The sequence below is a fragment of the Gossypium hirsutum genome, chromosome A08 (genome assembly GCF_007990345.1).
Source record: "Gossypium hirsutum isolate 1008001.06 chromosome A08, Gossypium_hirsutum_v2.1, whole genome shotgun sequence".
In the NCBI taxonomy this organism is placed as follows: Eukaryota; Viridiplantae; Streptophyta; class Magnoliopsida; order Malvales; family Malvaceae; genus Gossypium; species Gossypium hirsutum.
In genome coordinates, this window is record NC_053431.1 from 119220599 (window position 1) to 119248373 (window position 27775).

At 27.2% G+C, this 27775-nt stretch overlaps 1 protein-coding gene across 1 annotated transcript; it reads left to right on the forward strand.

Moving 5' to 3' along the window:
* Positions 1-15311: 15311 nt before the first annotated feature.
* On the forward strand, positions 15312-18320 carry LOC107936478 (signal recognition particle 9 kDa protein). Its single transcript, XM_016869210.2, has 4 exons — positions 15312-15520; positions 15645-15713; positions 17689-17782; positions 18050-18320. Exons 1-4 carry the CDS (start codon positions 15449-15451, stop codon positions 18124-18126), a joined length of 312 nt encoding a protein of 103 aa, XP_016724699.2. The 5' UTR covers positions 15312-15448; the 3' UTR covers positions 18127-18320.
* Positions 18321-27775: the final 9455 nt, after the last annotated feature.

A 27775-nucleotide genomic window follows, 5' to 3' on the forward strand; every position in this document is an offset into this window, starting at 1 on the left:
CTGCATCAATTGTTAAATCATTGTTCAAAGCTCGCTAGCCAAACTTTAAAAAAAAAAACCTAAAAATTCAGTGACTAAAATAAAAATATTTTAATAATTTAATGACTATTTTGTAACTTTTGAAATTAAATATAATTTGCTTAACAAACTAAGAAGTATTTTACTAGGGATATTATATGTGTAAAAATTTTCATCTTCGTTGTATTATATGTGTAAAAATAAATAAATTATAGTCGATTGTATTTTTTTAATATTAACTCAATTAAATATATATATTCAACTTTTTTAATAAGTGTCACTTGCACATGAAATGTGTGTCCTAACTCCCCAAGGCTCATGCCAACTACAATTGCCAATTAACGAGCAGTCATAAAGATTATATATGTGTACTAACTCATTATTTTGGTTGTCAAAAATAATACTTATTATTATTAATTAATAGATTATATTGTAAAAGCATAGGTTTTTAATTTAATATTTGAAATAGGATTTTTAAGTCCCGCTATGCCGGGATTTTTAAATTATTTTTAATAGATTTTTTATTCATTGATATAACTTAATTTTAAATTAAATTTTATTTGGTAATAATTAATTATTTAAAAATTTATTTTTAAATTGTATTAATATTAATATATTTTATTTTATACTAATTACAAAAAGTTAAATTTATGATAACTATTTAGAATCATATACAAATAATAAATTAATATGTGTTATCATAAAACAATCACTTTAAATAAATTAAAAAAATTTAGATACGACATTATTAAAAGAGATAACCACTAGGATTAATATCTATGGACCTTAAAATAGATTTGAAAAATATATTAATTCTATAAAAAATAATTTTAAATTTTAATTCTAATGAAATAAACTCTTTTCTTTTTTATCTCATTTTTATTTTTCCCTTCTCCCATAACCTACAGTGAAAGAAAAAAAAGTACAAACATGTAAAGTATTTTTATGTCTTTTACTTTCTATATCAACACGTGTGTTAACATGCAATCAACTCATCTAAATAAGTCAGTAGAAAACTAAAATAAATCATAAGCTTAAAGACCAATTTAAAATTTAATAGATAGTTTAGGGGCATGTCATAAATAAGCCTTTTTCTTTTTTATCTCCTTTGTAATTTTCTTTCTCCTTGTAACTCACAGGTAAAAGAGAAATACACAGGTGTCGTTTTCTCAAGCCACCGTATCTACAGTGCTTCCATGTCTTCGACGTTTATACTTTATACTAGTATTATATTATGTCCCCCGCTACGCCCGGGGAATTTTAAATTTTTTAATTATTTAGTACTAAAAACTTTTTAAAATGAATTTTAATAAATTATTATTTTAGATTTTATTTATTATGAAAAATTAAAATGTATTAAATTATTTAAGGTTGGATAAAATTTTAAATACATTTAAAAACAAATAAATTTATATTTTAACAGGATTTGAATGCTCATTATTCTTAGTGGTACCTACAATTAACCTAAAATTAACTATTTAAATACATTATATAATAAGCAAAAAATGGCTAGTAAATCGTTATAATTTATAAATCCAAAATAAAATTCGACCTTCTTAAACTTCATCATGGCCGGGCTAAGATTCATCTGAAAAATAAAAAAGTTTAGATAAATATATAGGTTTGAAAAAAAGGTTTTGGCATGAAAATAAGACTTGTTTAAAAATCAAATTAGAACTCGGATAAGTTTTTTTGGCTTAAGCTAAATTCAAACTTTGCAAAAAAAAAATGTTTTCCACTGTTTTATTGTTATTGTATTATTATATTGTTATTGTTTGGATATTGAATAACTAGACTTTTTAAAATTTATTTTCAATTTGTTGGAAAATATTTATTTTAATATTTTTAGTGTATTTAATGTATTATATTTTTTAAATTTATATGTATATAAAAAATTTTAATACGAGCAAGTTGAGTCAGGCTTGAGTTTTAACTTTTTTTTATCCAGGTCGAGCTTGAGTAAATTTTTAGACCCTTTTTTCGGGCCAAAATTAAAATTTTGTTATGCCCAACCAAATCCGACCCAATCTATGATCACCTCTAAACCTTCTAAATATGTAATCTTAAAATGAATTAAAATTAATTATTTATACTTTTTAATAATTGGGTCGACCCCGAAAGAAAATTTTAAATTAATTTGTGAATCAACATTTACAACAATCAAATTAAATATATTATTTAAAAATAAAATAATTAATTAATTTTTTTCTAATATAGATTTTGTAGAAAATTCATTTAAATGTTTTCTATAATTTATTTTTTTTAAATCAAGATAAAAACACACACACACACAAAATTTTTTGTTTTATTGTTTTCTCCTTTTTTTTCCCTTCTCGTTTACTTTCTCTCCTTCCCGGCCATCCAGCAAACCCTCCCATACACACACACACACACACACACACACACACAAAGACAGGTGTTGGTGGCGGAGCTAAGCACATCTCCGGTGGTTTGCTACAGTACCCATGTTTGTTACTTTTATATACGGGTTGTTAAACTTTGTCCAATATTGAAATATTTGTTGAGCTGTTTAGTTTAACGATATGACTTATTATTTTATGAGTAAAATTGTATTATTAGCCCTTGTATTACGCATAAGTTACAAATTTAATCTGTATATTTTAAATTAGTTATTTTTAATTATTATATTTTTAAAAAAATTTGAAATTTTAATCACGGTAAAAATAGTAATTGTTAAATTCTTTAAGTTAGATTATGGTATTTTCAAAATCCTATGCAATATATATATTTTCACGCGTGTGGTCATTTTAAGTTACTATTTTCATATAATATTCACACAAAAAAAATTATCTTATTTTAGTTATTAGATTTAATGGCTATAGTTTTAAGATTCACAAAAACATATATATAGGGACTAAAAATGATCAAATTTGAGAAGATGAACTAAATTCACAACTTATGTATAGTACGAGACTAATAGTAGAATTTAACCTAATAAATTTAACTGATACTATTTAAGTTTGCATTGAAATTTCAAAATTTAAAAAGTTCAAAGACTAAAATCGATCAAATTAGAGTATATGGACCAAATTCACAACTTAAGCATAATACAAGGACTAGTAGTGGAATTTGACATATTTTTAATATATTTATAAATAATTAATAAATATAAGGAACAAATATCAAAACTATACATGATCTTTAATTCAACGTGCAATGGTGTTCGTCAATTTTAATTTTGTACAATTTTATATACAATTTTTTTGTTTGATTCATATTTCACAAATTACTAACATTATATAAAAAATAAATTTATATATTTATTTATTTAAATGTATATCTACATTTTAAGTTTCATGTATACAATTATACAAAGTCAAAATTTATATATTAAATTAAAATTTATATATATATATTTGATAGTTGGAAGGAAACCAATGAAATTATAAACGGTGACTTCTAGTTGTAACCGCCTATGAGTATAGTTGGACACCTATTTCACGTGAAATAAACTATTATTTTCTTTTTAGGAAAATAAATTCTATTTGTTTTTTTCTTTAAATTAACTCATAGAAATATATATAGAATAAAGCAGTTGGTGATTCATGGTAATTGGCAACATGCACTATAGCGGCACACCGCACATGAATCTTGGGAAATTTCTAAGGAAAAACCCCCATTGTTTAATGCTTATGCCAACCAATGCTGTAATGTTTCTCAGTTTGTAACACCCCCTACCCGTACCCGTCGCCGGAATAGAGTACGAGGCATTACCGAGGAGTACAAAAACACTTACAGATAATTTAAATATATTTTCATAACAACTTGTCTCGATTTCATACTATTTCATATTTAAACTTTACTCACCAAAGTATTTGAAATATCATCTTTATGCAAATAGCACACATGAGGTACATAATTCCATAGTTAAGAATGAACACATTTATCAAACATATTCCACATTCATATATCAATGTCTTACATTTCCATATATCAATAACCGTCATTTTTCTTGTTTTTCAGATAATTATGTGTAACCATTGATAAGCATGTAATTCACTGTTTCTTCCTGTCAATCACAATTTCAAATGACAAATTCGTGTGAATCAGGTCAACCTCATTAGGTGTTTAAATTCTGTCACTTTGATTCACATACTCATAATTTACTAATATATCTTGTTAAACACAATCTCTGAATGATAAAATCACATAATTAAGCTCAATAATAATATTGATAACATTACTTACATTTCTTTTTCCACATGTTACATTTACGACTTACCAACTTGTCCATCCAAGGAACAGCTTATAGATTTAAGTACATCGTGATCTGAAGCCCGAAATCTAGCTGAAGCACATAAGTGCTAAACGGCAGCCCGAAGGCTAACTGAAGCACATAAGTGCTAAACGGAAGCCCGGAGGCTAACTGAAGCTCATCAGAGCTGAACTGAAACCCCAAAAGGGTTAACTGAAGCTCATATGAGTTAACGGAAGCTCGTAAGAGTTAAACGGAAAGCAAACACGAGAATTCGCAACAAATGCTGAATCTCGGTTTACTTGGGTAATTTACCTTCAATTCATCTTTTTCACTGAAAGATTGTACTCATTTCCTGCGTTCCGTTCCTCCGAAATTCTCAGTTTAATTTCATAACTTTTGTACATAATTTACTTATTTTCAACAATTAACATACATAAATATTAATCACCATTCATAAAATAATATTGAAATTTAATAATATTAACAAATGGTCACTAAATTTAGTTATATAAACTCACAAGTTCGATTTTTGTATTATAGCGATAATCATAATTTCATAATAAATATTCCAAATAAAACATTATATCGTTTCTAATTCAACACTTATCGATTATAATCGGGCATGTAATCAGTTTATACACGATTCATTCATATATTTTTGTATATTTTCCTCCTCCTCCTCTCCATCCACATCCTTAGTATAAACAACACATTTGTAGGTAACATTATCTATAATTTTCACTATCTATTTATGTGAATATTCAAGCTGTCCATCTGTGTCATAGTCACTAAATTATTTTTATCTTGAGCTACAGAACTCCAAATTAAGATCCATGAATTTTCCCAGAAACTAGATTCACATATCTTCTTACCATAAAATTTTCATAATTTTTGGTTGGGCCAATTAATACAGTTTATTCATTGAAGTCTCCCCTGTTCTGCTGTCTGATAGTTCTGACCCTTCTTCACTAAAAATTAATTATCTTCTCGTAAAATATTCGAATGATGTCCTCGTTTATTTCTCTTGAAACTAGACTCATTCAGAATTCTAAAAATATAAATTTAAGCCTCTAATTATTTTTATCCAATTTTTTATGATTTTTCAAATTCAAAACAGGGGAATCCGAAATCATTCTGATCTTGTCTCACAAAAGTTTTTGTATCTCATGATTTAAAATTCTATTGCTTACAAAATTTCTTTTATAAGAAACTAGACTCAATAAGCTTTAATTTCATATTTTATTCATCCTCTAATTCCATTTCTACAATTTTTGGTGATTTTTCAAAGTTAGACTACTGCTGCTGTCCAAAACAGTTTTAGTGCAAAATGTTGATTTCCATTTTGCCCCAAATTTCACAATTCATACAATTCAGTCCTTGCTCAATTAACCCCTCAATTAAGATAATTTTCTCAATTAATACTTTTCTTAAACATTATAAGTTATTTCATAACTATTTAAATTCATAATTTCCACATAAAACTCTAACTTCAAACTCTTTTACAATTAGGTCCCAAACATTCACTTTCTATTCAATTCTTACAATAAAATTAACATATAAACAATTTAAAACTCTAATTCCATGCCAAATCATCATATACTTCCAGTACATATGTATATAAACTTTCAATTTCTTTCATAGAATCAAAAACTAATGAATTCAAAAAGTGGACCTAGTTGTAAAAGTCACAAAAACACAAAAATTTCAAGAAATAATCAAGAATTGAATAATCAAGAATTGAACTTACTTGGAGTAAAAATATGAAAAACCAGCTTAATAGAACTCCTCCATGGCATTTTTCTGATGAGAATGCAGAAAAATAAAGAGAAATCTAGATAATTTCACTTTAGTCCTAGCTTTATTAAGTAAATTTTGCAATTTTCCAGTTTTACCCTTAATTCTCCTTATTTTCTTGCTGATTTCATGCCCTTGGCATCCAGCCCAAATAGACATTGGGTCTATTTTCCTTTTAAACCCTCTTTCTTTTATCAATTAAGCTATTTAGTCATTTCCCACAATTTTGCATTTGATACAATTTAGTCGTTTTTTTTTCAATTAACTATCAGAACTTTAAAATTTCTTGACGAAACTTTAATACTAACATATTAACACTCCATAAATATTTATAAAAATATTTATGGCTCGATTTAAAATTATCGAGGTCTCGATACCTCGTTTTTGATTCTAATTATTTTAATATTTATTTTTAGTACACTATTCACTATTTTCAAATTTTTTTTCCTAACTTCACATTTAATTTATACTCACTAAATTAATAATATTTTCTACTCATTTGTCGGATTTAGTGATCTCGAATCACTGTTCCGACACCACTGAAAATTAAGCTGTTACACAGTTCTTGGATATGTTCAAGGATTGAACTATTTATTCGATGTTGTAGGCCAATTTTGGCCTGTTTATATTTAAACCCATACATTTTACCAACCAAAACCCATTTACAGCAACCAAATCTTAAAACTCAACTAAAACCCAAACAGACTCAGCCCAAATCATTAGCCCAATTACCCCCTAAACTAAAACCCAACCTAAATAAAAAACCCAATTGCCCATTAAGTCAAACTAGGGTTTCAGACACCTGCTCCACCGCCAAGGTCACCTCAGCACCGCCCATGTCAGCCACCGAACTCCAGCAAGTTGCACCTGCAAAAATTCAAACGAAAAGGATAGAAATTAATATAAAAAAAACCCATGTACATGGCTATAAAAACCAAATCGAAAATCAGTGTAAAAGAGAGGAGCAATTTTTTGATAAATACAAACACGAAATATTCAAAATAGAGATTCAAACATAAAAAACATAGAGATTCCATACAAAAGGATCAAATCGGAGTATTAAAAGAGGTGGTTTTATTTTTATTTTTTTCCTATTTCCGATTATGTTCTTTTCTTCCCTTTTCTTCTTTTTTTTTCTTTTCTTTCGAATCTATTACATAAATATATATATTATTAAAAAGAAAAAAAACTAAATTTTTTTTATCTTTTTCGAAAATCCACGATGGTTGGCTACAGCAGACCAACGGCGGCTCGCGGCGGCGCACGATGGCCCCATGGCCAGATTCTGGACTCGTCCAGAGAATTCTCTCCCTCCCTCTCCCTTTTTTTTTCCTTTCAAATGTTGAAAATGATTTTTTTTTGAAAAATTTTGGCCTTTTATAGCCCCCTAAAACAACGTCGTTTTGGGGTTGGCCATCAACACCTAAAACGACGTCATTTTGAGCCGACCCGCACACGAACCAGACCCGCTCCAGAGGATCCGCATGTTTTTGTTCGATGGTCTAATTGCTATACTGGCCCTTCCTCTTTTTTCTAATTTTGCAATTAAGTTTCAATTTATTTTCAATTGGGCCCCTAATTCTTCGCGCTTTTCAACTAAGTCCTCTATGCTGCGCAGCGTTTTAAAGGCATGGGAAAATTTCTCGTTTGGTCCCCCTATGTTTCACGCGCGTTCAAATAAGCCCTTTCTTTTTATTTTTATTTCGAATTCGCCTCAAAAATTTCATTTTTAATTCAATTTCGTCCTTTTTTTCACTTTTCCTCATTATTTTATTTTAATGTTAATATTATTTATACTATTATATTTTATTACTGTTATTATTATTATATTTGTTATTTATTAGCATTTCATTATTGTTATTTTTACTTAATACTTATATATATTATATAGTATTATTAATTGTTTTTAATATTATTGTTTTTGTTAATATTTTCGTATTTAATTCAATTTCGTCCTTTTTTCACTTTTTCTCATTATTTTATTTTAATTTTAATATTATTTATACTATTATATTTTATTACTGTTATTATTATTATATTTGTTATTTATTAGCATTTCATTGTTGTTATTTTTACTTAATACTTATATATATATTATAGTATTATTAATAGTTTTTAATATTATTGTTTTTGTTAATATATTCGTATGTCATATATATATTCTTTTAATATATATATTATACTCCATATTACACACATATATATTAATATTATATTATGTATATTATTTTTTAAAATATTATATTTTTTTATATATTATGTATATATTTTTAATATCATATTATTCATATATTTTATTATAATATGTATATATTTTTAATACTATGTATATACTTTTTAATATTATTATTATGTTTATATTTTAATATATATACGTATGTATATAGGTAACATTATTAGTGTTTTTAATATCATGTTTCTGTCACTTTACTAACTATTATTATATTATATATATTCATTGTTTTTATTTCGTGTTTAATACTATTATTACGTTTAATATCGCATGCATTGTTATTGTTTTTAATATTATTGTCATATTTATTATTTGTTTCGATGTATTTCTAACTATTTTATTTTTTATTTCTTACCCATTCTGTATCAGTTTGCTTTTCTTATTATATTATCAGCATATCATTATTTTTATTATTATTTTTTTTATTGTAAATATTGTTTTTATTTTTATCCTATTTTTCATTCATTATATCATTGTTTGCACCGTTTATTTATTTATGAAATATTTTTATTCATGTTTTTTATTAATTTCAATAAATAAAGTAATGTACCGATTTAACATTAAGTCATCGATTTCATCGCTATGTTGGATGAAATTCGTCGGCTGGTGTTAAAAACGGAACGCCCTCCTAAAAAAACCGAAAACTAAAAATTCTCATTTTTTCAATCGGATCACGATTAAATATTAAATTGAACTCGTATTTTTGAAAATTAAGACAACACATGTTTAATGAGATACCAATTTTGGGCGTCGCGAGGGTGCTAATACCTTCCTCGTGCGTAACCGACTCCCGAACCCTATTTTTCTCTGGCTTTTGACGTAGACCTAAACTCAGCCTTCTTTTTGTTTAAAAAATAAATTTTCTTTTAAAAAAGAGGATTTATTAGGTATCCGATCACACCTAGGAAAAAGGATCGGTGGCGACTCCCTTTTTTAATAAAATCGAAAGTCGGTTTTCAAATTTCAATAAATCGCCTCAATTAGCGGCCAAGCAAAATTTTTACGTCGCTACATCCGATATGATAGAATTTGCTATATGAGGTGTTCAATTGGTTAACCGACCCGAACTAGCATTAATTAAATTAATTGAACTTTTTAAACCTTTAACCGTTAATCAAACCGGAATTTTTTCAAAAAAATTAACCGAACCAAATTTTTCGGTTAATTCGGTCAGCTAACCAAATTAAACCAAATTTATATTTTTTTGTTAAAATAATTATAAAACATATAAAAATTTAAATAAATTAACTGAATTTAATATATGTAAAATGTATATAAAAAATATACATTTTCGGTTAATTCAGTTAATTAACCGATTTTGAACCGAATTAACCGTTAACTAAACTTCTAAAAAATTATTAACTGACTCCCAATTGAATTAATTCTATTAATCAACTGATTAACTGCATTAACTCGGTTTGATGGGTTAAATCAGATTTACCCGAAATTTGTACACCCATAATTTGTAGTACTATTTTTCTTTTGTGTTGATGCATACCAAATTAAGTGCATTTCAAAATACTACTTTAGTTATATTATTATTTTTAAATATATTTTCACATATATATTTATAGTTTAATTTTTCATTTTCTTAATTAAATATATTAATACATGTGCAAATAAACTGCAATTTTATACTTAGAGAATATATATATCTTTATATATTAATATAATAAATTGTAAATTTATTAACTAGGTCAAATAAATTAATTTAATTATTATAATATATTTTTAATTTGATTATATAATGATGAAAACGATTAATACAAAAATATAATAAATATTGTTTTGAATTTTGAAATATCAAACTCATATCAACCGATAGGGGTGTTCAAACTTCGGTTAAAACTGAATTAATCACCCGAATAGACCTAGTTTGGTTAATCGGTCAATTAAAAGTTTTTTAAAATTTTGTTTAACGTTAATTCGGTTCAAAATCGGTTAATTAACCAAACTTAATAAATAATATTATATATTATATGCATTAGGCTATTACTAGTTCAATTAATTCGGTTAATCCGGTCAAATGAACATTATAAATTTATTTATTTTTGATATGTTTTATACTTGTTTTAACAATATATATAAAGTTTAGTTAATTCAATTAACCAACCGAATTAACTGAAATATTTCGGTTCGATTAATTCTTTTGACAAAATTCAGTTCGGTTAATGATTAAATGATTAAAAAGTTCGATTAAATTGGTTAATACTAGTTCAGTTTGGTTAATCGATCGTTTAACCATTTGAACACCCCAATCAACCGATGCGAGTAGCAAAAGTCAAAACTAATTGTAACATATCGAAGCAATTGAAATGCATAGAAAATTTGACCAAAATGAATCTTAAATGATTTGATATCGATTTAATATTGAAATGATAATACATTATCAACTATTGTGATATTTGTTGAAACCTTTTTTGAAATCGAATTTTATTTTAAAACAAAAATGGGAGTCGCCACCAATTTTTTTTAATTAGATGTGATCGAATCACCTCAAGACTTTGACATTTTAATAAAATGTTAGATTTATTAAAATTATTTTTGGTCTACAAAATCTAGGAAATGGGTTTGGGTGTCAGATACGTATGAGGAATGATTAGCACCCTCATAACGCCCAAAATCGGTACCTAATTGATCACTTGATGTCTTAGAGTCGAGAATTGAAAATTCAAAAAAAATTTAAGATACAACCCCTTCTTGCATGATTGCAAACTAAATTGAATTTTATGGAAATAGCCTTTTTTATTTCTAGTCAATCGAGAAAATGATCGTGTCCCGTAAGTTAGGGCACGATATCTTGAATCCTCGAAAATAAGGACTCTCGTTATTTGATTATTACCTAAGTCTTATATATTTTGAATTTTAAAATGATGCTCGTTTATCTTGGTTCAAAGAGAAAGTCATACCCCATAAGTTAGTGCACTATTTATTGAATCCCTAAACAAAGAACATTGCCTCGATTTTAAAAAATTCATTTTTTAAGCATCGGGTAAAAATGAATATAACGTTTAATGCAAAATGCGATTAATTTATTCAAGTGTTGGCACAAAAATAAACGAATATTTAAACATGTTGCATAATATGGAAATGACAGAAATAGTATAGAATAACTTACATGATAAAAAAAGATGATAACAAAATAATAGCAAGTGGTAGTTGGAATAAATTTAAGCCGATTAATAATACTAATTAATAATGGAAATAATAGTAAAATAATAAGTGGAACATTAGTAATGACAAAAAATGGTAAAAATAATAAAAAAGTATGATAATGCTATGATTATTAGTAATGATAAAATAAAATATTAATTAGCTAAAATAACCATTTAACAATAACATCAAATAAAAAATAAAAACAAAAATGAAATAAAATGAGATGATTAAGAAAAAAATGCAAGTTATGTAAATTAAAGGATAAAATACTAAAAAATAAATAAATAGAAAAAGGGCAAGATCAAATAAAAAGATTAAATCGAAACCATAATAAAATTTTAAGCAATAAAATAATAAAAGCAGTAAATAAAATGCATAATTAAATAAATGAGAGATTAAATTGAAATTTAAATAGAACTTAAAGCACAAATTGCGAAGTAAATAAGGAAAAGGGAAGTAAAGGACTAAATTGAAAATATAACAAAATTTAGCGCCTAGATTACAAGGAAACATAATATAAAGGATTAAATTAAAATAGAATATAAAAGTTTAGGGACTTAGAGGGCAGTTATCCCAATCCTATTTACATGTGTCATTCCCTCAAAGGGTCAACAGTGAGTCAGGGGACTAAATTGCACAATAATAAAATAAAAAAAAAAGATAAAAATAAAATAAATAAAAAAGAAACAAAAAAGTAGAAGGACCAAAATGAAAATTACTCTTCCATGCGAAAACACGTGGATCCTAGGGGCGATTCCGGTCGTACTTTAAAACAACGCTGTTTTGGGTCTTCTAAAGTCAGGCTAAAACGACGTTGCACTGAGGCCCTATATAAGTAAAAATTTTTTGAAAATTTTCACTTTTCTCCTGCATTTAAAAATAAATTTCTATTTTTTCTTTTTTTTCTTTAAAGGCATCTTTGAGTTCGGCCATAGGGCCATTGTCGCCCCGCCGTGGCCACTGGTCATCGGCAACAGCGACCGTCTACTCTGGTGGCCAAAGTTTTAAAAAAAATCATTTTTTAGCCATTTTTAACGCCTAAGAGCTAGATCTGAAGGCTAATGCCTTCTAAAATCAGAAAAAAGGGAAAAAAAACTTTCAGCTTGCGTACTCATCGAACCGTCAGCAAAACCCTAGTGGGCTCTGAGGTATTCAGTGACCGAAGATGGTCACCAACGGCAGCAAAAGGCGAAATGACAGGTAAAAAGGGTATTATATTTTTTTATTTGTTTAAAAAATAAGAAAAATAAACTACCGTTTTGTTTTATTTGTTCTTGTTATTTCAAAATCTCGTAAAAAGAATACATCTAAATGTTATTGCTTTTATAGCCGATTACTTATATTTTCTTTTCTTTTCTTTTTCATTGTTTCTGCTATTTCTGTCATCTGTCTCGTTTCTTATTTCTTTGCATGTGTTTGTGGCAAGGTCAATAGCGCTAGGGAGCTGTGCCTTGCCATTTTGGTGCAATGATGGCAGAGGATGCGTCAAGCATCGGGCAGTGAGCATGCTGACGTGGTGAGGTGCAATGCGAGAGGGGATTTAGGATTTAGGGTTTTCTAAAAATTTTTAGGCTGTGGACTTGGGCTTAAGTGTATTGAGTATTTAGAGTTTTGTAAATGGACTTGACTATTGGGCTTGTAATTTGGACTATTAACATACTTTTTATTTATTTTTATTTTGGATTTTGTTTTATTTGTTTGAGTCAGATAAAATTAACCCGTTACAATATTTATATAGTAACACGAATATATTAATCCAAATTTAGTATGGTACGGATAACTTTATTTAAGTTTATATATTTAATTTTGAGGATAATCAAAATGAAACATTATAAAATACAATCAAATTAATATCAAAATCCGAACTAAAATGTTTTCAACTATGTGCGTTACTTGTTTTTCATTAATATTTTATGTTTTTAAACAATTGTTTAAATTCTTACAATTTATAATTTTGGATTTCTCATACATAATATATATTTTCAATTGCCTCGGGAGGATGCGAGATGTACGGAAATTAGAGAAGAAAATCAGCACTTCTATCATGAGCTTCACTAAAACAAACATTTTTATCAAAATATCTAATCACTTATCAATATTTCTAATAGGGTAATATTGATAAATCGTTAAATATTTGAGGAAAAGCTTTTCCTAAGTTTTCTTTAGTGAAGCTTGTGACTTATAGGTCAAAACTTTTATGAGTAGAGTTATTTTTGTACATGTCAAAACTCTTATTAGTAGAGTTGAAATGCAAATAAAAAAAAATTATGTATTTTTTTATAATTTGAGTGTAACTTTGGTATTTTTGATAAAGCTTTCGCAATAATAATAATTTTAGAATTCAAATTTAATCTAAAATGTATAGAGAAGAATTCTTATAAATTTTTAAATGGTAATTATTAACTTGGTTGAATTTTTTTATTTAATTTTTTTAATAATATAGAAATTAAATTAATCAATAAAATAACTGAGTAGTTGCCTAAGAATAGCAACCTTGTTTAAAAAGACCTTTGAGTAACCAAAGTTACAAGAACATCGAACTGATTGCCAAGCAAATTAATTCACCAACATTGCTAGACAAACGGGTCAATGAACAACCCTGAAGCAACCCCAAAACCGGATATAATTGAACCAAAGTTACAAGAACATCGAACTGATTGCCATCGAACTGATTGCCAAGCAAATTAATTCACCAACATTGCTAGACAAACGGGTCAATGAACAACCCTGAAGCAACCCCAAAACCGGATATAATTGAACCAAAGTTACAAGAACATCGAACTGATTGCCAAGCAAATTAATTCACCAACATTGCTAGACAAACGGGTCAATGAACAACCCCAAAACCGGGTATAATTGGTCTTTGGGACTTCTGAAGCAAAATAAAACAAAAATAAGAAAAGCTCAAATGCTGAATCTGCGAGAATGTTAGACTTGCATTAAATACAGGGATAATTATCTTAATGTGGTGTCATCTATTTTTTATTGTAAGAGAGTTATCAATAAAAAAATTTATTTTATTGTTACAAGAGTAGATACCAACAATGTTGTTAAATTGAACTAATTGATAATATTATAAAAGTGAAACATCATATTATATCAAACTTGTTAATCTGAGGCAGAGAGTGTGATGATGATAAGAAAGTTGATTCGCTTATGATAGGTAGAAAACTAGAGTATAGAGGTGAAGGGAGACAGAGAAGAAACTGAACATTATTTGTGCTATTAGGGTTGCTCAAAAAGAGAGAAAATCCTTTATTTATCACACATTGGAGCATTTGTAGGCAAGAGGGTTTCTTATCTAGTTACCTCACATCACTGACAATTTTAGTATACGATTGAACATGTGGTCGAGAAGGTGGCAAAGTCATGATACACTAGTTTGTCATGTATGACTTTGAGTGGTTACTAGATGGTTTCTTTTGAGGAGGGTACACTCATAAATAGTTGGTATCCTAAAAATGGATACTTTTTTTCGGGTAATATGAAACATACGGGTGGTTGGTTTTTGAATAATCTTTCAAATGAAATAAGATAAAAGGTTATCAAGTAGGATATAACAAAATTAAAATAGAGAGTAAACATTAAATTTTAGCAAAGGACTAACCCTATGATTAGACCCTTATTTTAATTTTCCAATTTAAGATTTATACAATTACATTGTGCTAAGGTCAGAGGCTTCAGCTTTTGCTAACTGTGCCCCATGTTTCATTTGCCATTCAGTTCAGTGCATCCGATGTGTTGGTGTAAAACGCAGCGTTTTGCTGAATTTTCTCCATTTAGGGCGGCAAAATTAAATTACAATCGGTTCCACAAATTGCTTTTCTTTTTGCTGACGTGGCGAGTTTCTATTGGCTTTTAATGACACTTGACCGCAATACTTATTATATCGGCCACCATCCTAAAGAATCGATAAAATTCTCTCTGTATCGCGTTGAGTGTGAGTGACGACGAGGACGAGGACGAGGACGCTCCGTTTTGCAGATTCTCTCATCCCGTATTTTGATTCTTCTTCGATTGACGGTGCAATGGTTTACGTAACATCGTGGGACGAATTCGTCGAGCGAACCGTGCAGTTGTTCCGTGCCAGTCCTGAATCTGTATGTTAACTTTACGCTTCCTCTTTTCTTTTTTTCTCTATTATTAATATTGTTGTCGTTGTCACGGAATAAATGGTGATTTTGCCCGATCTGTTTTTCTGGATTTGGATTGGGCGTGAGCTAGACGCGGTATTGCATGAAGTACCGGCATTGCGATGGAAAATTGGTCTTGAAGGTTACTGACAACAAAGAGGTATGTATGAATTGAATTTGCCTAATTGTTTATGTCGTTGGCTTTGTTTGATTCAATTCTCGTGGTTTAGTGTTGATTTATGTTTAGTTGCCGAAGAATTAGGCAGATTTGGATAAATTAAGGAAAATTTATGAGAATTTGAGCATGGATTTGCAGATATGCGTTGTATGGACTGGACAACGTGCTTGAGATTATGTCTATTTGTAGCTCTCTTGACGGAGTGGCAGCAGTGATTTCCTTCTTTTTCTATTCTTCACTTGTTTTGTTGCTTCTTAGTTTCCAGAGTTGTCAAGTGAATATTCTTTTTCTTTTAACAGTTTGCATTTTGCCTTTCAATCAGAGACTGAAGAATTTGATAGCTTTTAGTTGAGGGAAATTAAAATTGCAAAACTCTTATCATAGATAGCAGAAGACCTAGGTTTCTTCAAGTAGCCTTATGAACCAGATCTCCGTAACTATTTGGTAAAGTTGGCACAAACATGTTGTCTTGTTAGTTTGCTATCTTTTTTTGTGGCCATGTTTATATAGACTATGCGGAAGAAATAGAAAATAAGCTCGGTTCCTTTTTCATTGCCGGCTCCAAATTAGAGAATATGCTAATACATTTGACTATTTCGCTAGTGGTAAAAAACCAGGAGTGAATCTTGTAATGACTTAATGCTACATTAGTCATTTTTTGCGAGAATTGTAGAAGGGGAAGAAAGGCAAGGAAAATTGCATTAAAAGAACATCAAGGAAGCCCTTCCAATGAGTTTTCATTAAGGAGGGAAGTGATACAATTTGATGTTTTGAGAAATTTTTTATTTATATGGACAAAATGTTCCTCGTAACTCTTGCCTTGTTTTGGATCTTCAAAATCCCTAAGGGTTATGCTTGCTTTCCATCTTAACTGAGTTGCTCAGTTGTGTTTATGATGTGAATTTTTGGAAAATCACATCCCAAAAGCTAGCTATTGAGGTTGGAGAGCCTAGGTCCATATGAACCCCACAAGGAAATCCCATAGTTTCCTACATGGGATCTAAGTCTCATGCAATTGGGCACATAACAATTCACCACGCTTTGCAGTCTTGATGCCCATGCGGGCTGGCTTTGCACTAGCTTAATTTAGCCCCAGAAGAACATTGCAATACCGACATCACCACCTGCACTACACAATTGCAACTGAGAGATGTGATGATGGACTCTGATACCAATTGATATGAAACTTTGGAGAACTAAACTCCAAAAGCTAGCTATTGATATTGGAGAGTCTAGGTCCATATAAGCCTCACTAGGAAATCCCATACTTTCCTACGCGGGATTCAAGCCCTATAACTTGCAATTCGGCACGCCCATTACAATTTAGGCAAGTTCATTTCAAGTATTAAACTGATTCCTTCAACTCACAAACTGTATAATCCCTGACTGAAATAGTGAATTGAAAGGTGATGATTGGCATCTAAGTTTAGAGAAAATATTCTGTATGGACAAAATTTTCCTTTGTGACTCTGGCCTTGTTTTGAGATCTTCAAAATCCCTAATGGTTATGCTTGCTTTCTGTGTTGCTCAACTGTTAGCTAAGTCTGGCAATTGGCAACTTCTATGTTGATTTCTTTAACTTACAAACTTAATCTTCCATGTTGCTTGAATATTTCAAGTTTGAATCTATAAGTTATAGACCTATAATAGCATCTGTATTGGACGAATGACCAAAGCAGTTGAGGGATCTCTTCTAAAAATCAGTATAATCTGTTTTGTTGTGAAAATATGAGACTTGTTCCTAGTGTACATGTACTTTTTTTGTGGTTTTTCATTATTTCACATTCCATTGTGTTTTTGGCATTCAGTTTTAGTAATTTTTATTGTTTGTTTGAGGGAAAGAGCTTGATCAATTGTAACGTATTGGATTTATGACTTCTGGATTTGATGTTACCCTACTTTTTTCATGGTATATGCTATGGGGTTTCTCATTATAAACTATTTTATTTGCTATTAGTGCCTTAAGTTCAAGACAGATCAAGCACAGGAGGCCAAGAAGATGGAGAAACTGAACAATATATTCTTTACCTTGATGGCTCGGGGACCTGATGGTATTGTTCTTCATTACTTCAAAAATGACTGATCTTTCTCGAATTTGTAGGCAAAAAAAAAAAAGAAAAAAAAAAGCAACTAAATACATGTTACTTTGTTGACATAGAACGAAAGACCTTCAAGAACTTAATTGGAAAAGATTCCAAAGCTTGTCCGTGGTCCAATGGAGTTCATTTATGAACAATATTTTCCAACATTTTCGTTTATTTATGTTTGGTTTCGTATGTGGAATTTCTAACTAGTTATCATTTTTCCTTGTGATGCAGTGGACATGTCAGAAATTACAGGGAAAGAACAGATCGAAGCCCAACCAGCAAAGAAGGGAAGAGGAAGAAAACAGTAGCTGGATTTTCTGCTTAACACATGGGGTTCTTTAACAAATAATATAGGACCCTATGAATTTTAGAGAGAAATCGTGACTTTTTATGAATTGAAAATGCTGAGATTGTCAAAATTTTCCTGGAAAATTGATCATGTTTTCTGGATTGTCAAATTTACCATTCTCTCTCCCTTTTGGGGGGATATTAAAGCTCTAAACTCACCACTAACCAAAGAAAAAAAAATATTTTAAAAGGGTTGTGGACCATCTGTTTTTTTACTTCTCCAGGATGCTGAAATCGCCATGATTATTTAAATTTTTACAGGATTCTCACCTGAATCTTTTGATATCATGCAATGCAACCAAGTTCAACCCTCTTCACCCAATAAATCTGCAAAAGAGGTAAAATCTGTTTCTCTTTTCAGTATTTGGGCCAATAACTGTATTTGAGTGTACTCGAGTGTGAATGTGTAGTCAATTTGTTGGCAGCTTTGGGGTTTTTTATTCCTCAGCCAAACTCTTGAGTTTAGGCTGATAAAAGAAAAAAACTATTTTAAAACGTCATGTCTTAATAATTATACTCTCTTTTGGTTGATTGATGGTGTAGAGATCGAGGCACAAGTGTGACAGCCTCCACTAAACTCGTGAGGTTTGTAGTTGGTTTTTAACTGTGAAAACACTAGTTTGGTTTCTACATCGAGGAATGTTTTTCTTTTAAATACTAAAAAAGATAATTGACACAGAAATTAAATAAGAAAGTAGTATTTTTAATTAACCTTTTTAATGACAATTCCGGTGACTTAAAAAGTTACACAACATATTAATTCCCTAAAGTATGTAGTACATGTCCACGTGGAGCGCTTTTTCTTTTTTAGGTTAGAAAAATGAAATAAACTGGTAATTTTTCCAACTAATAAAAGAAACGTGTAAATTACATTGGTAGGTACTTAACTAGCAATAGTTTTAAAATGGTATAGTAACTTATTTAACTTTTAATGATTGCATATTTTTTTTTAATTTGGTCATGTTATAAAGAAATTAGTCCTCGTTTTTTTTAAATTATTGTAATTTAGTTTTGATTTTAATAAAATTATATTTTTTTAGTTGGGTGATTATTTTAAAAATTTTCATAATTGGATGATAAAAAATAAGATTGATAATTGTTAGTTAGTTTACCCTAATTTTATTAAATGGAAATATTAGTTTAAAATATTATGTGATATTTTGAAGTGAGGTAGTATATTCAATTAGATCATTGTAGTTTAACTTGAACTTTCGTGCTAAATAAAGTATAAAATCAAGTGGGATTAAATGCAATATGGAGTTAAGCTAAAATGGTTCCATTGGATATGTCATATCATGTTTTAAATTAATATCAAATAAGTTCATCTGCAAATTCTGCAAATTCTATTGTTAGACACTATTTTTGTTAATTTAGTCTGTAGTTTAATTTAATTATTTTTAGTTTTAATATTTTTGGAATTTGAAAGTTTTAGTCCTAACTAAATGATAACAATTAAATTTATTAAGTTTTATTATTTTTAAGATTTAATGTGTTAAACATATTATCACATGTGTAATGGTTTGTTTGTTATTTTTACATATTACTCGCAAAAAAAATAGTTAATAGATTTAACGACTATTGTTTGCATTAAAGCTAAAATTTTGAAATTCAAAAGATATAGCTGTTTAGAATTTTCCAATTAGTAAATATGGACTAAATCTATAACTTTACACATAATATAAGAATAATAACATGATTTAACTAAATATATTTAACTATTACCACTAATTCAGGATTAAAATTTCAAAATAAAAAAGTACAAAAATTAAAATTAATTACATTAAAATATAAATATTAAATTTATAATTTATATAAAATACAGATCCTAATAAGCATAACTTGATCTAAAATAAAGGAGTTTGTTCTAACTGTTGAATACTTTTATCTGTACGAAACCGTAAAAGAAGTATGAATTGGTCAAATTTTTTGTATATGGTACCAGTAAAACTAATATGGCAAGATGAACGGGGTCCAATAATGGATTCTGCCTCTGCATGATATTTTCGAGGCATATGTTTAAAATAATTTTTTTGAATAATTTATCTTTTTTTTTACATAATACTTAAAATTATTTATAATTCCTTTCTAATTCGTAAATAGAAAAATAATATACTTCAACGAATTTAAATTATATCTTCTTACATTAACAACAATATCCTTATTAATTGAATCAATACTCAATCAGTTAAAATAGAGATTATTTAACAGCCATTAACAAGTATATTAGCTTATGAATAGTTGAATTAGTTATTATAGGATTAAACAATAGAGATAATGAAATTATATGCGATACTGGTGTGAAAGAAAAGAAATAATACTTTCAGGGGTTGAAGAATAATTTTCCAAAGTGGACCCATCAAGTGAGAAAAAAACAAATTAAAACCAAATGGGTGGAACTGGAGGATATATGATTGACTGAAATAATGAGATAGTCTCAGTCCCTAGCGTTTGGTTGAAATTAAGACTTAAATAAAATATTTCAATGTCCCATCAAAATCTTATAACAATTATTTGTGGGAGACGCACAGTCAAAGACAGCCCTTTCTTTCATGGGTAAATTTATCTCTAAAATACTAAATTATTAATAAATTTACTCATTTTATTTTAAAAAGGTATAAAATAAAATTTAAATTATTTAAAAGTTTACTAAATTGATAAGACTCTTTTTTACTTTTTAAAATTTAACTAATAAATTTTAAGTAATAATTTAATAATTAATAAGATGATTAATATCTATTAACAAGTAATTAGATTTAACAATTAATATTAAAAATAAAAATAATATTATTTAAACCTTAATTTGCAAATTTATGATGTACAAAAATCTTCGAGTAATAAATACTGTATAAATAACTAACTACTTTATCAGAATTCAATTAGCAAACTGTTGAATACAAACAGCTCAAAACTAAATCCAAAGCAAGGTAAAGAAAAATCATTTGGCAAAACTCTAATTATTCTCTGTACCTTAAAGAAACCTCAGATCCCAATGCATTTCTTTTGTCTGCTACTCCTTTTTACTTTCATTTGCTTTAAATATATATAACCAAAAAAAACACACAATACTAAAAAGATAAAGGTGATTTTAATCCATGTGCCATTGAAATAAAAAGCTTCTGAAATCCCCAAAACTAAGCTTTTTACTCCCACCACCACTATACCTATTTATAATATTAGGAAAAATTCTAAAAAAAATTGAAAGTTGGAGGGACAAAATATTCTTAATAAATGATAACTATGTGTTTTTGGTGGGTTTATTTTTTACTATATTATAAGCTGAGACAAAAAAAAAATGCATTATTTCGTTGTGAAGGTGAGGGAGAATTTATCATTTATTTTATATCAAATAAATTGTGCTAGAATTTGAGTAAATTAGGTATATATGTTTCTCCTTTTTCTTGCTGCATATTTGAGGGGTTAAACCGATTTTAATAAATATAATGAAAATGGGTTTAATCTCTCAAATATGTTTTAAAATTGAGATATATTTTTATTTTAATTTTAAAATTTAAATAACATAAAGTTTTTAAGTGGTTTTGTTCTTGGTATATATATATCAACCAATGTTATACTAAAATGATCTTTTCGTCCCTTAATACAAAATAATAAAGAGGATTTGATTGAAGATTTGATTAGCTGTACAATAAACAGGCTTTTTAATTAATTTAAGAAGAATGCCATCGAAGATACTTTTCTTAAAAAAATAAGTGAAATTTCCTCTAAAGAAAATTCTCTAATTTTACTTCTATTATTATTATTATTATTATTATTATTATTATTATTAGTTTAAGTTTTATTGAGTAGATGAAATATATTTCGATTTTTAATTTATTTTATTTTGTAAATAATTATTTGATATATGGTCAATGGAGTTTTTTAATCTTCACAAGAGGTTAAAAGTGTAACAAGTGTCACATTTATTTATATTTTATTTTTTATTACACCTTATAATACACTTGTGAAACTCTTGATCCGTTTCTAGAGTCTAAAAAATTCCACAGGTAGTGGATTTTTTTTTACATTAATAATATGAAAAAATAATTACAAAAATTGGATGGAAAGCAGATTATTTACAAGAATAGACTGTTTTGAACAGTAAAATATGGTGTCGTCAATGTGTCAGGCGACACCACTTATAAATATAAGGTTTTAATAAAAATAAATAAAATAATCGTAACCATTCACATTAGGTGAATTTTCAATCCTAGTCACTCCACCATTAAAATGTATTTGGTTACCAAATAGAATGTCGATATGGCTTTCTTTGATTGATATAATAATAAATTTAGCCCCTAATATTTTACACATTCTATTAAGTTGATTGTAATTCTAAAAAATTCAATACATTTCGTCCTCAAAATTTACACATTATCTACTTAGTCTTTATTTTAAATATTCAAAAAATTATAATTATAAAATATTAAAAATTATAAAAATTATGAGATTAAAAAACCTTAACCATTTTTTTATTAAATAAAGTAAAATTATAAAAACTATAAAATATAAATTAAAACTAATAAAATATAAAATTTATTTTTTTAAAATGTATAAAGAAAAGTAAAAGGTAGGGACCATACCCCTTTTAAATTCAAATATTATTCTTTATTTTTATTAGAATATTATTTTTTATATGTTATGCTACCAAATATATTGGTGACACTGTCTTTTATTATTAAAAATGAACTATTCTCGTGAATCATTTGTTTTTCACCTTATTTTTGTAATTAATTTTTTTCGTATTATTAATATAAAAAGTCCACTTACAGTATATAAAATAATTATCTTTATTTTATATTGAGCTATTTTTAGTTAATCATATATTAGTTGTGAATTCTAGTGGGTTGTCCTTCTAAATTAATTTTTATTTTATTTTTTGTTTATTAGTCTGGAAATATATTTGGTACATTCATGGTGATATTTTTAGACTTCACAAGTAAGATTAGTGGTTAACAAATATTCTAAAAGAGTATAGTAAAATATTTTAAAAAGATAAGTATTTAAAAAAAAACATGTGACAATTTTTTAAGGTTGCATGTGAACAAAAGAACTATTCTAACAGTATACTAAATACTAACCCATTAGTTAATGTATTATTTTAAGGGTTGGTATTTTTTTCACTGCAAGTGGAGTTTTCTTAACTCCACAATAGAGTTTAGTACATGACACGTACTATTTTAATTTATTTTTATTTTTTTAGTATTCTCTTAAGACACATGGTGACATTTCACCTCTGCTTGTAGAGTTTTTTAACTCTACTGACAGGGAACCAAATAATTTTTTTATTTTAAATTAATAATTCTAACATTTTTTAAATCTTATTGTTGTCTAGGTTAACTTAAATGGTAGCATTCTTTATCATAAATAACTTACATGCCATACCTCATAAGATCAATTCTAAGCATACACAATCCCTTTAGTTTGCCACAGTTCTACCTAACCAAGCATTTTGACGGGATCAAAACACATAAACAACTGTACATATAGTAATTTTAAAATACATTTAAAGCATTATTTAATAGCAAAATCGAGTTTAGTTGTTTTTTTTTTACAATCTAGTTTATCTACTTTCATAACTATGATTTTTATCTGGTTAAAGTATTTGGGAGGTTTGTGTATTATAAAGGCTGGAACAAATTAATTTATCTATTGTTAAATGAATCAATTTAGTCCTTATATTATTAAAAAGAATCAAATAAGTCTAAATTATAACATACTTAACATTTATTGTATAAGAATTATTTTGAAATTTATTTTTTCAATTACAATTTAATTCCACACAAAAGATTCATAACGATAAAAATTTTAAAAATATTAACTCAATTAAACAATAAATAATATATTATAAGTAATAAATGTTAATCTTATTTCAATTTGACCTTACTAATTTTTTTAATAATATATATATTAAATTGATCCGTTTAATAATAGATAAACTAATTTAATCATATTCTTATAATACAAGGATATCCCGATTATATTCACCATTTCTATTGATTTATTTATGGATAAATTAATTAGGAAGACTGTTTGTAATAAAAGTAGAATTTGGGATTTGCATTAATTCTTTGATGTAAACGAGGTGTATGTGAAATACCCTTGGCTTTAATGCTTTTACCATCTTTTTCCCCCTCCCTTTCTGCTGTTCTCTTTCCCCTTTCCCTTTTCTATGGTTTGGAAATTATGATTTCAAATCAATGCTTTTGTCCTTGAAAAGAAAAGAAAAAACATATCTTTTGTGTATGAAGACAACATTTCTATATATGTATCAACACTAATATGTTTTCTCGAGGGGTAATTGTGGATAGAAGTTGTTTTAACGATTTATTGGATGGGTGAAGAGTTATGGGTGAAGAAGATTAAGATAGAAGAACAATAAGAGAGTAACAAAGATGAAGGAGTAGGTCGATATGAAGAGGCTAGAGAGTCTAAAGAGATAGATAAAACTAATATTCATGAGCCACGTGTCTACATTTGATTGGTGAGTTTATCATTCAGCGAATCCCTTGTTAGATCAATTACATCACCTAATGATAAATGATTAGTAGTCTTATTGAAGAGGTCAAATAATGTTGCCTAGAACTTAAAAAAAAAGTGTGTATTGGATGTGTTAGAGTTGTGTGACCCATATAGAAGTATACATTTTCTATTTGATATTGATTAGAATAAGGTATTTCGACCTTACAACATTGCTTCTACTTTCAACCTATAAATAGACGTAGTCTAAATTATTCTTGTATCATTCGAATTCAACATTAGTGAATTTTATTCTCCTCTGCCCGTAATTTTTTCCTGAAAGGGTTTCCACATAAAATCTGTGTATTCTTATTTTTTCTTTTTTTTTTTGCTTTTTGATTGTTCAATATCATCATTGTCGATGTTCAACTTTTCAGGGTAAAATAACTTCCCTAACGAGGTGATCTTCTTGACAGTGTGTGACAAATAAATCTCTCTAACAGAATCAAATGGTACATGTGTGACAACAATAAATCAAATTCAGCCAATTATTTCATGGATGTCACTTATCATTTTAAGAAAAATTTAACATTCTAGTTATCCTTTATTATTTTTTTAACATATTGTTCACATGCATTATTTAAGTTAAAAAATTAAAATTTAAAACCCCAACAATAATGTTAAAAAAAAAAGATTGTACATATCTTTTTCAAGCATAAACTAAAGTAGCCAACAATAGCACTACAAATGTGATGGAAGAATTGGTGAGCTAGTCTTTAAATAGAAAAATTCCACAAACACATTGGCCCATCTTTATCAATTGGACTATAGTTGTTGTATATAAATTTATAGTATATATTTTCCCTTTATTATGCTCTTTTTGTTCTATGTTTTTTCCACTTAAAGACCAACAAATGGCAGTTATATGTGTATGTATGTGTATATATATATAATTTGGCTCATTATATTGACAATTCAATTTGTCGAGTAGATTGGATAATGGACAATTTCTTATGTTCGTTGTAGATTTTTGGTCAAGATTTGGTTCATGAACACAATTTCCATTGCTTTTTGTAGTTATTTGCATGCTTTTTTTTTCTTTTTTTTTCATAGCCAGATAAAGTATTAGGAGGTCATGGATGGAAAAAGTCTTCAACTTTTTTTTTAAATCAATTAATTTTTTATCGAAAATTTCATTTAATTAAATTTTTATGATAAAAAAATCAATTAAACTACTCTGTAAGTCGTTAAGTTTTTAAGGTTGATTATATAGTCCATTACATTTTGTTGATGTGACAAAAATATGATGAGATAATGACATATAGTATGTCACGTATAGCTAACGTTGACGTGTAATTTTACCATGTCTGTAAGTATTTAAAAATAAAAAACTGTAAAAATTTTGAAAATGTAAGTCTGTAATAAACTTAAATATACGGATATTTAATAGTTATAAAAAATATCATAAAAACTATAGAAAATTATTTAAAGTCATTAGAAATTATTAAAAATATTTAAAAAAATAAATTTATAAATATTGTAAAAATTATAGAAAATAATATACAAATTATAAAAATCAACACATAATTATAAAAATTTTACTTGTATTGAGTACAACTTATTTAACAAGATAACGTAGAATTATAATTTCATACAATTTTTTCTCAATTTATTAATTATATGAATTTACAATTTTTTTATAATTTAAATCCGTATTAATTAAAATTATATTTGAAATATATGTGCATTTATATCAAAATAAATTAAGAAAAGATCTACAAATGATGGACTCAAATTAACGGTAAATTATACAAATTATCATCCAACTTTCAAATTTTTTAATTTAGGCATTAACGTTTGAATTAATTTTTGTTCTGACCACATGTCATTAAATTGACAATGGAAAGTCTTTTTCCAACTGGTATAATAACTCCTTTAATCATCGATACTTATATATTTTATCAATTTGGTCCTAATTCTAAATAATTTAATAAATTTAACCCTTCACATTTATAAATTCTATTAAATTGATCCTTATACTTCATAACCAAAACTTTCAACTTTTAAAATAGTGACATTTCACATCTATTTATTATTTTATCTATGGTTGAAATTATCCAAATCGATACATAACCCGTTTTGTTTATATTTTTTAGAAGCTAATGTTAGAAATAATAGAAAATACAAAATTTAAAATATGATATATAATAAAATTATATAAATAATTTAATATCTGTAAAATATAAATTTTCACTCTAACTAGCATAATTTTAATTTTTAATTAATTTGGTAAATTATTTGACACTAAATCAGATTATTAGTGGTACATATTGCTTATTGTGGATTTAAAAATTAAAAATAAATAGAACACATAATAATCTCCTAATCGGTCTATAAAATTAAAAAAAATATATTTTCAATGTAAAAAAAAGAAATTCAATTAATTCTTTCCCATTTTTTTCTTTCAAAAAAGAAAATATTCATAAATTTTTTATTGTATAAGTATTGATTGAATAATATGATTTTTCAAATCCGTATTTTTTAACTCCGGGTTTAATTTCCAATTTCAATGACTATTTTTATGTACTTCAAAGGAAATATCATAGAGTTAACAACAAAAGTAAATTTAAAGTGTTTTGTATAAGGTTTTTCCATTTTCTTTAGCCAAAGTTTTACCAATCAAAGAGTTATAAACATTATATTAAGAAGTAAAATAATGAAAAAAAAAAGGAAATAAAGTTTCAAGATAAACTCATTGGTATTAGGAATTGGCTCAAAAAACGACTTGTTAGTTGAGAGAAGTTTTTTCTCCGAATGCCTCTGTTTTAAAAGTTGAAAGCTTTAGCTAATAAGTTTGAGGATTAAGTTGATATGATTTGTAAATGCGAAGGGTTAAATTTAATAAATTATTTAGCAGCAGGATCAAATTGACAGAATATGAAAGTATTGAGGACTAAATGTATTGTTATACTAATTAGAAAAATAATTTTCTTTATCAATTTAATGACGGATGGCGAAAATAAGAACAAATCTGAATATTAATGTTTAAATTTGAAATTTTTAAAGTTGAGTGACCAAAATAAAAATATGAACATAATTAAGTGACCATTTATAAAATTTATCATTTTATAGTTGAATTTCATATTAATTAAAATA